The sequence below is a fragment of the Abramis brama genome (genome assembly GCF_963993115.1).
Source record: "Abramis brama genome assembly, chromosome: 16".
Lineage (NCBI taxonomy): Eukaryota > Metazoa > Chordata > Actinopteri > Cypriniformes > Leuciscidae > Abramis > Abramis brama.
Window position 1 is genome coordinate 37,362,451 of NC_139978.1, and position 10,846 is coordinate 37,373,296.

Below are 10,846 nucleotides of genomic sequence, written 5' to 3' on the forward strand. Positions count from 1 at the left end.
ATAGTTATCGTCTGTTGGTGTGGATGCTAATATAGCTATCGTTATAGTTATGGTTATAGTTATGGTTATAGTTATCGTCTGCTGGTGTGGATGCTAATATAGCTATCGTTATAGTTATCGTCTGCTGGTGTGGAAGCTAATATAGCTATCGTTATAGTTATCGTCTGCTGGTGTGGAAGCTAATATAGCTATCGTTATAGTTATCGTCTGCTGGTGTGGAAGCTAATATAGCTATCGTTATAGTTATGGTTATAGTTATCGTCTGCTGGTGTGGATGCTAATATAGCTATCGTTATAGTTATGGTTATAGTTATCGTCTGCTGGTGTGGATGCTAATATAGCTATCGTTATAGTTATGGTTATAGTTATTGTCTGCTGGTGTGGATGCTAATATAGCTATCGTTATAGTTATGGTTATAGTTATCATCTGCTGGTGTGGATGCTAATATAGCTATCGTTATATTTATCGTCTGCTGGTGTGGAAGCTAATATAGCTATAGTTATGGTTATAGTTATCGTCTGCTGGTGTGGATGCTAATATAGCTATCGTTATAGTTATGGTTATAGTTATCGTCTGCTGGTGTGGAAGCTAATATAGCTATCGTTATAGTTATCGTCTGCTGGTGTGGATGCTAATATAGGTATCGTTATAGTTATGGTTATAGTTATCGTCTGCTGGTGTGGAAGCTAATATAGCTATCGTTATAGTTATAGTTATAGTTATCGTCTGCTGGTGTGGATGCTAATATAGCTATCATTATATTTATCGTCTGCTGGTGTGGAAGCTAATATAGCTATCGTTATAGTTATGGTTATAGTTATCGTCTGCTGGTGTGGATGCTAATATAGCTATCGTTATAGTTATGGTTATAGTTATCGTCTGCTGGTGTGGAAGCTAATATAGCTATCGTTATAGTTATGGTTATAGTTATCGTCTGCTGGTGTGGATGCTAATATAGCTATCGTTATAGTTTTCGTCTGCTGGTGTGGATGCTAATATAGCTATCGTTATAGTTATGGTTATAGTTATCGTCTGATGATGTGGATGCTAATATAGCTATCGTTATAGTTATGGTTATAGTTATGGTCTGCTGGTGTGGAAGCTAATATAGCTATCGTTATAGTTAAGGGCCGGTGGTGTGGATGCTAATATAGCTATCGTTATAGTTATCGTCTGCTGGTGTGGAAGCTAATATAGTTATCGTTATAGTTAAGGGCCGGTGGTGTGGATGCTAATATAGCTATCGTTATAGTTATCGTCTGCTGGTGTGGAAGCTAATATAGCTATCGTTATAGTTAAGGGCCGGTGGTGTGGATGCTAATATAGCTATCGTTATAGTTATCGTCTGCTGGTGTGGAAGCTAATATAGCTATCGTTATAGTTAAGGGCCGGTGGTGTGGATGCTAATATAGCTATCGTTATAGTTATCGTCTGCTGGTGTGGATGCTAATATAGCTATCGTTATAGTTAAGGGCCGGTGGTGTGGATGCTAATATAGCTATCGTTATAGTTATCGTCTGCTGGTGTGGATGCTAATATAGCTATCGTTATAGTTATGGTTATAGTTATCGTCTGATGATGTGGATGCTAATATAGCTATCGTTATAGTTATGGTTATAGTTATCGTCTGCTGGTGTGGAAGCTAATATAGCTATCGTTATAGTTAAGGGCCGGTGGTGTGGATGCTAATATAGCTATCGTTATAGTTATCGTCTGCTGGTGTGGAAGCTAATATAGCTATCGTTATAGTTATCGTCTGCTGGTGTGGATGCTAATATAGTTATAGTTGTCGTTATAGTTATCGTCTGATGATGTGGATGCTAATATAGTTATAGTTGTCGTTATAGTTATCGTCTGCTGGTGTGGAAGCTAATATAGCTATCGTTATAGTTATGGTTATAGTTATCGTCTGCTGGTGTGGATGCTAATATAGCTATCGTTATAGTTATCGTCTGCTGGTGTGGATGCTAATATAGCTATCGTTATAGTTATGGTTATAGTTATCGTCTGCTGGTGTGGAAGCTAATATAGCTATCGTTATAGTTATGGTTATAGTTATCATCTGCTGGTGTGGAAGCTAATATAGCTATCGTTATAGTTATAGTTATGGTTATAGTTATCGTCTGCTGGTGTGGATGCTAATATAGCTATCGTTATAGTTATGGTTATAGTTATCGTCTGCTGGTGTGGAAGCTAATATAGCTATCGTTATAGTTATGGTTATAGTTATCGTCTGCTGGTGTGGATGCTAATATAGCTATCGTTATAGTTATGGTTATAGTTATCGTCTGCTGGTGTGGATGCTAATATAGCTATCGTTATAGTTATGGTTATAGTTATCGTCTGCTGGTGTGGAAGCTAATATAGCTATCGTTATAGTTATGGTTATAGTTATCATCTGCTGGTGTGGAAGCTAATATAGCTATCGTTATAGTTATAGTTATGGTTATAGTTATCGTCTGCTGGTGTGGAAGCTAATATAGCTATCGTTATAGTTATGGTTATAGTTATCGTCTGCTGGTGTGGATGCTAATATAGTTATCGTTATAGTTATGGTTATAGTTATCGTCTGCTGGTGTGGAAGCTAATATAGCTATCGTTATAGTTATGGTTATAGTTATCGTCTGATGATGTGGATGCTAATATAGCTATCGTTATAGTTATGGTTATAGTTATCGTCTGCTGGTGTGGAAGCTAATATAGCTATCGTTATAGTTATGGTTATAGTTATCGTCTGCTGGTGTGGATGCTAATATAGCTATCGTTATAGTTATCGTCTGCTGGTGTGGATGCTAATATAGCTATCGTTATAGTTATGGTTATAGTTATCGTCTGCTGGTGTGGATGCTAATATAGTTATCGTTATAGTTATCGTCTGATGATGTGGATGCTAATATAGTTATAGTTGTCGTTATAGTTATCGTCTGATGATGTGGATGCTAATAAAGTTATAGTTGTCGTTATAGTTATTGCCTGATGATGTGGATGCTAATATAGTTATAGTTGTCGTTATAGTTATCGTCTGATGATGTGGATGCTAATATAGTTATAGTTGTCGTTATAGTTATTGCCTGATGATGTGGATGCTAATATAGTTATTGTAGTTATCGTCTGCTGGTGTGAAGGGGCTCTAACACTCGTGTCTCTCTCTCTGATCAGGTGGTGTTCCCACGTGTTGCGCGCGTGTGTAAGAACGATCGCGGCGGCTCGCAGCGAGTCCTGGAGAAACAGTGGACGTCCTTCCTAAAGACGCGACTCAACTGCTCAATCCCGGGAGACTCTCATTTCTACTTCAACATCCTACAGGCCGTCACCGACGTCATCCACATCAACGGACACGACGTCGTCATGGCAACCTTCTCCACGCCATACAACAGGTGACGCGCGAGAATCTCCCCTGTGTTGCTCTTCCATCATTGTTGGTGTCGGAGCAGTTGAGCTCGTTAAATAAGCATTAAAGGTGCAGTGTGTGATATTTAGGAGGATCTGTTGACAGAAATGCAATATCAGACACATAACTGTGTTCTCAGTGGTGTATAAAGATCTTACATAATGAACCGTTGTGTGTTTATTAGCTTAGAATGAGGCGTTTCTCTCTACACACACCGCGGGTCCGCTTACATCGACATGTTTCTACGGTGGCCCTGAACGGACAAACGCGTTTCGTCACTATGTTGTTCTTCGTGCAAAGAAGCTTCAGCCAAAGTCAGCGAATAAAACACTGACACAATGATGAACAAGTGACAATAACAACGTTTTACTGAATAATTAAGTAAACATCATTTCTTAATTTATTTTTGTAAAGAAACCTCATTGTTTAACTGGCTACTCTCTGCTGTCTCAGACGACATCACTTCCTGTTGGCCACCGTAACTTCTGTTGGGTGCAATTCACACAAACTCACCACTAGATGCCATGCCACTAAAAACACAATGCACCTTTAAGAGGCGAAATGGAAATTTCGACTGGGGCAAAATTTCAGTGAATGAAAGCGTATGAACTCGTGTTGATGGGACGGCGACACACAACGAGGGTGAATTACTCAGATCTTCTGACCCGCAGCTCTTCTGTCTCTCTGAGATTCACAGTTCATAGAATCACAATTCGGCCCTTGTGTGCAGCTCTCAGACGAACAGGCGTGATTCACAGTTGTGTTATTTTGGCGTGTCTCTGTGATGAATGTGTGTTTCAGTATCCCGGGCTCGGCGGTCTGTGCGTATGACATGGCAGAGATCGCGCTGGCCTTCACCGGACGCTTCAAAGAGCAGAAATCACCAGATTCCACCTGGACACCCGTGCCGGAGGAGAAGGTGCCCAGACCCAGGTACACAGAGTTTCAAATGGAATCTTAAAGTCCCCCTTTAGTCAACAACTTTATCCTTTAAAACTCATCTTTGGTCACCAAAATGACATATTTAAGCATTTTTTCCTCGAAATTTTTTTCTTCATGTCTTAAAATATCTTGAATGTAACTCGACACCCTTGCCTCATTTAGTATGCGCGGTTCTATGAATATGCAAATGAGCCCCGCCTCCACTCACTCACTCAGCTCAGCGATCCACTGGTTGACGATCACACGTTGATCTGATTGGTTACAAGGTAGTTTGTGACGTCAGAAACACCAGCGATTTCAAAGCGTGTTTTTGAGACTGTCTTTGGTTCACTGCAGTTTTAAGGAGGAAATACTCAGCAATGGAGTCGACTTATGAATTTTACACATGGTTTGTCTTAAAGCGTATTAAAAACACCACATAGACACATAAACAACATTAAAAGCTGGAGTTTCACCACAGGGGGACTTTAAAGCCTTATTCTGCATGATCATATTCTACATCCCTTAAAAACTATCTTACAAACTATTAATAAGCCGCAATTAGGTGTTTATTGAGGCAATATAATATAACTGCGGTAGAATGTGTGTGTGTGTGGGCGTAGTTGCGCCGGCTCGTAGTTTCAATTGCAACAGGTGTAAACATTCCTGGACTCTTTCAGTCCAGCTGGTTCTGCTCCTTCACCACATGATTTGACTATTTAGCATGTCTTCATTCAGACTAGTGGAAAGAAAACGTCCAAAACACACATTTAAGTGTTTCTTTTACTGCATTTTATCTATTTATTTATTTTTTAATTTTTATTTAAGTGTATTTTTAATGTCCCGTCTGGTGAGCGCCAGCAGTGTCTGAGAACACGTGAAGCCGGTTCTCCAGATGCAGGAGCTGACGATCATCGAGTGTGTTCTGCCCGCTCTTCATCCTCCATATGGCTCGTCTCTGTGTCATGAACGAGTATCGCCTGCGCTGATTAACATAAAATTATGTGTTTGTGTGAAGCGAGGTCAAGTGTTAATGAGAGCGACGTGCCAACTGTGTTTCAGTGTAATTCTGTGAGGATGTGCTGGGAAAGAAGCGCTGTGTGTCCCGTATAACGCCGTAACTCCCGCTTCACGACTATAGTGCGACGCACAGATGAAGAAATCAACTATAGTCTCGACTGTTTCCCGAAACCGTACTGTCGCAAATTGGTCATTCAACCACGTTGGTTAATGATGTCACGCAGGTGTTGGAGTAATAACTTATTTTAATGAATCTGTTTGAGATCTAATGAATGCTAGATGATTTGCTATAATTCTGCACATGGCATCTGAGGACTCGCTCTCATTTTTCTCAGTTATTTTGCTTTATTTTCAGATTCAATCATAGACTCGTTAGAGCTCGTTCACACATGCACACTCTTCAAGAACGACGCTTTAAATCTCTTGACAAACTAAAGGACGTAAATTACATTTGTATGTGTTCTAAATAAAAGATATATAGATTGTCCTGAATGTCAGCTTGATTATTCTGCTCAAGATCAGGATTTATTGAGTCCACATGTCATGAAATCAAGAAACTGCTTCTAACCACAGGTCGAGGTCTGTCGTTACAAACACACAACTCTGCGATGCTGTTTGCGAATGTTTGTGGGAACTATGTTTTCGGGAAACACCGACTCGTTGAACTGATGATAACGACAGAACTTACGACCATAGTCGGCTAGCGATCCAGATTCAGTTTAAAGATTCATTGATTCATTCTGACTTTCTGAGTTGTTCTTGTCTGTGTTGTTTATGATGGAGAATATACAGATGTGTGATGATGTGTGATGATGCAGATGTGTGATGATGTGTGATGATGTGTGATGATGCAGATGTGTGATGATGCAGATGTGTGATGATGTGTGATGATGCAGATGTGTGATGATGCAGATGTGTGATGATGTGTGATGATGTGTGATGATGCAGATGTGTGATGATGCAGATGTGTGATGATGTGTGATGATGCAGATGTGTGATGATGCAGATGTGTGATGATGTGTGATGATGCAGATGTGTGATGATGCAGATGTGTGATGATGCAGATGTGTGATGATGTGTGATGATGCAGATGTGTGATGATGCAGATGTGTGATGATGTGTGATGATGCAGATGTGTGATGATGCAGATGTGTGATGATGCAGATGTGTGATGATGCAGATGTGTGATGATGTGTGATGATGCAGATGTGTGATGATGCAGATGTGTGATGATGTGTGATGATGTAGATGTGTGATGATGCAGATGTGTGATGATGTGTGATGATGTAGATGTGTGATGATGCAGATGTGTGATGATGCAGATGTGTGATGATGTGTGATGATGCAGATGTGTGATGATGCAGATGTGTGATGATGTGTGATGATGTAGATGCAGATGTGTGATGATGCAGATGTGTGATGATGCAGATGTGTGATGATGCAGATGCAGATGTGTGATGATGCAGATGTGTGATGATGCAGATGCAGATGTGTGATGATGTGTGATGATGTAGATGCAGATGTGTGATGATGCAGATGTGTGATGATGCAGATGTGTGATGATGCAGATGTGTGATGATGCAGATGCAGATGTGTGATGATGCAGATGTGTGATGATGCAGATGCAGATGTGTGATGATGTGTGATGATGCAGATGTGTGATGATGCAGATGTGTGATGATGTATGATGATGCAGATGTGTGATGATGCAGATGCAGATGTGTGATGATGTGTGATGATGTAGATGTGTGATGATGCAGATGTGTGATGATGTGTGATGATGTAGATGTGTGATGATGCAGATGCAGATGTGTGATGATGTGTGATGATGCAGATGTGTGATGATGTAGATGTATGATGATGTAGATGTGTGATGATGCAGATGCAGATGTGTGATGTAGACTGATGTGTTCACGGCTGTCGTCTTCAGGCCGGGCGTCTGCGCTGGAACAACTTCTGGTGAGAAATTCAAAGTGTCCAATGAGTTTCCGGACGAAACGCTGAACTTCATCAAGATTCACCCGCTGATGGACGAGGCCGTGCCGTCGATCGCCAACCGGCCCTGGTTCCTCAAGACGATGGTTCGGTGAGTGTCATCAAACATCTTCAGATTGATTACGCATGCAAATCTGGATTCAGTGAGAGAGTCCTGCTCATGTTCACGGATGAAGCGAGTCATTTGCATCTGAGTCAGACATTACGTTCACATTTACATTTATTCATTTAGCAGACGCTTTTATCCAAAGCCACTTACAAATGAGAGTTAAACTAACAATAGGACAACAATATGCAAGTGCTGTGACCCTTCTCAGTTTAATCTAACGCAGTACATGCACTTTTTTTTAATATATATATATAGAGAGAGAGAGAGAGAGAGAGAGAGAGAATAGAGGAGAAAGTGTTAGTATTAATGGATCAAGTGTTGCCGAAAAAGATGCGTCTTGAAGCCTGAGCGATTCACTGTGTTTCAGTTCATCAGAATCATCATATCAGCTCTAACTGAAGAAAAGAGGACGTGTCCCCCTTATGAAAGCAAACACTGGCGTCTGTTTTCTGATAATGAAGTGGATTATGTGAGAAATATGTGTGTTTTCTGTGAAACGACGTCTGGTTACAGCCTGATAAGTTTCTGTTCATTTGGGTTTGTGTAAAGTTGCCCCATTAAAACTGAATTATTGAAAACACATTTGCTGAAGAAGCGTCGGTATCGCTTTATTACGCCGCTTCAAAGACTCCAGAGACTGGGAAAGATGAAAAAACTTGTCTTCTTATTTCCATCTTGCCAGTTTTAATTAGCCTGAAAATGTATTTGCATACTGATTTGGAAATTATACATATATTTGATTAACACTGAGATGAGCTCGCTAATTGGAAAGGCAGATAACGGTTTAATTTCTTTTAGACGGAAATCAGATGGAAATGTCATTGTAATCCTGATTCCTTCTGTGTGTGTGTGTGTGTGTGTGTGTCAGGTACCGTCTCACGCGTATAGCCGTGGATAACGCCGCCGGCCCTCATCGTAACCACACCGTGGTTTTCCTGGGATCCGAGCGAGGAATCGTTCTGAAGTTTCTGGCTAAGATGCGGAGCGGATTCCTGAACGACAGCCTGTTTCTGGAGGAGCTGAGCGTCTACAACCCAGAGAAGTGTGTATTCCATTAGGAAGAGCTCTGTCATCTACACACACTGATCAGGTTACAGCGGTCAGTAAATTAAAGAGCGCTGCTGGTTTGGCCGAGAGGAACGCGCACTGAATGATTAAAGAGTCTAATATGTGCTGACGGCCTCGGCACACTGGAATAAACAGGAGAACGCTGAGGCGTTTTAGGACAGTCATGCTGCGTTTACATCAGAAGATTCATTTAGTAAAGCAGTGAGACTTCAGACGCCACGTTACTGCGGTTTTACCATGTGCTCAAATCAATGAAGCGCATTAATATGCATTTATTATTAAGAACAGAAGACAATATTCAGATTCACCTCAAGTTTTGTTCTCGTCTGATAGTATAGAGGTTATGCGCGTGAAACACTGAGTGGCAGCATTTGTTTTCAGCGTGAATCCCACGAAAAACACACAAAACACATCTAAAACGGGAAAGAGCTTTGAGATTTACTTTTTCAAACAGATTTGACAAGAAATCTGAGGTATATTTTTACACACTGCTGAAAGCTACAGAACAGAGAAGCAAATGGATTCGCTGTGATTCACAGAAACAACTGGATCCAGGCAGAGAACAGTGGATTTGCAGTTATTATTGTGTGTAAATATGCTGAATTTAGGGGTAAAATCACACCATATATATTGTATTGTATTGACAACTCATCAATTAAATATTTACTGTCGTATAATCTGCATAATTGGATGTTTTTAAATAAACACTGACCAAAAACTACACAAGTTTTAGGGCTGGATGATATGACGATATATATATAACATTAGTGACACAAGTGATCACATGGATTTAGACCTATATTGTGTTTATATCAAGCGTTCACAGGCAAATTTGCTTTATGTATTTCCCCGGCGTCGGAATCAGGCTCATATAAATGTCAGGAAACAGGATTCCTGCTGCATGTCAATATCCATGATCACTGGATCTTTAGTAAGTTGTAAGAAACACTATATCGAGTCCAAACCTTTAGTTTAAACTGATAATTGTTTGTCCTCTATTAAATCCAGTCACTCAGCATCTCTTCTGGCACTCTGTGTTCCTGCGTTCCCTCTATTAGTGCAGTCAGATCAATAATATTACTGGATATTAAGTGCCTTTTAACTGAAGCTGTTTACGATTGCCAAGAAACACAGAAAATTTCCAGATGAACTGAATGTGAGTCGCACTGTAAAAACTTTGCTGTAGGATTTACTTTGTAACAATTTTCACTCAGAAGTTGCGAGTGAATTACACGAATAATCACAAAGTAACACATTGAATCAAACATGAAATTTTGAGGTAGAAAGACTGAAATAGTATTTTCTTGTAAAACCTATTACCAATATGCTTATTTAATAGGGGTGTAACAATATATCGTGTCACAATATATCGCAATTCAAAAATGCATCAATATGTATTGTGGATAGTGACGATATGTATTGTGTAAAGTTCACCCAAAATTAAAGTTTTAGAAAGTGTTAGAAAAAATGTTCAGAGTTTTAGTGTCAGTACTACATTAAACTACTGTATAATGTTGAATATAATGTATAATAATGTAATGGGGGATATTTGTGGCTCCTGATTCTGTAATGCCAAATGTCTGACGTTACCAGTAAAAAGTGGTGTAAATCTAAATCTAGTGAAAGAGTGCAAGCATATTCGTCTAAAATTATTCAGTATTTTCAGCTTCAGAATCATGAATATTGTTATTCTGGCGTCTCTATTATCCTGTGCTTTGGGTTTCAGCATCAAGTCCAAGAATATTCATTTACACCCACAATGTAATATCAAATTTAGCATTTTAATCAACAGTTCATTTTTTGTTAACCTTTTATCATTTGTCTTGGAATATCGCAATAATATCATATCGTGAGTTCAGTATCGTGATATGTATTGAAACGTGACATGGGGGTATCGTTACACCCCTATTATTTAACTTAAATATTTTTTCCAGTGTGTCAAACTGCTCATTTGCGTTTGTTTGACGTGTTTGATGTGTGCTTACGTGTGTTTGACGTGTGCTTGCGTGTGTTTGAGGTGTGCTTACGTGTGTTTGACGTGTGTTTGACGTGTGCTTGCGTGTGTTTGAGGTGTGCTTACGTGTGTTTGACGTGTGTTTGACGTGTGCTTGCGTGTGTTTGAGGTGTGCTTACGTGTGTTTGACGTGTGTTTGACGTGTGTTTGACGTGTGCTTGCGTGTGTTTGAGGTGTGCTTACGTGTGTTTGACGTGTGCTTGCGTGTGTTTGAGGTGTGCTTACGTGTGTTTGAGGTGTGCTTGCGTGTGTTTGAGGTGTGCTTGCGTGTGTTTGACGTGTGCTTGCGTGTGTTTGACGTGTGCTTGCGTGTGTTTGAGGTGTGCT

The 10,846-nt window shown here is 40.0% G+C and overlaps 1 protein-coding gene across 3 annotated transcripts in view; it reads left to right on the forward strand.

Annotated features, from left to right (window-relative positions):
* Positions 1–10,846, forward strand: part of sema6a (sema domain, transmembrane domain (TM), and cytoplasmic domain, (semaphorin) 6A) — a 77,779-nt gene that overhangs the window by 44,822 nt on the left and 22,111 nt on the right. For all 3 annotated transcript variants that reach the window (XM_084086732.1, XM_084086730.1, XM_084086731.1), the window contains exons 10-13: positions 3,161–3,378; positions 4,194–4,325; positions 7,264–7,419; positions 8,306–8,479. In XM_084086732.1, the coding sequence (XP_083942858.1) occupies positions 3,161–3,378; positions 4,194–4,325; positions 7,264–7,419; positions 8,306–8,479 (680 nt within the window). The remainder of the gene's footprint in view (positions 1–3,160; positions 3,379–4,193; positions 4,326–7,263; positions 7,420–8,305; positions 8,480–10,846) is intronic.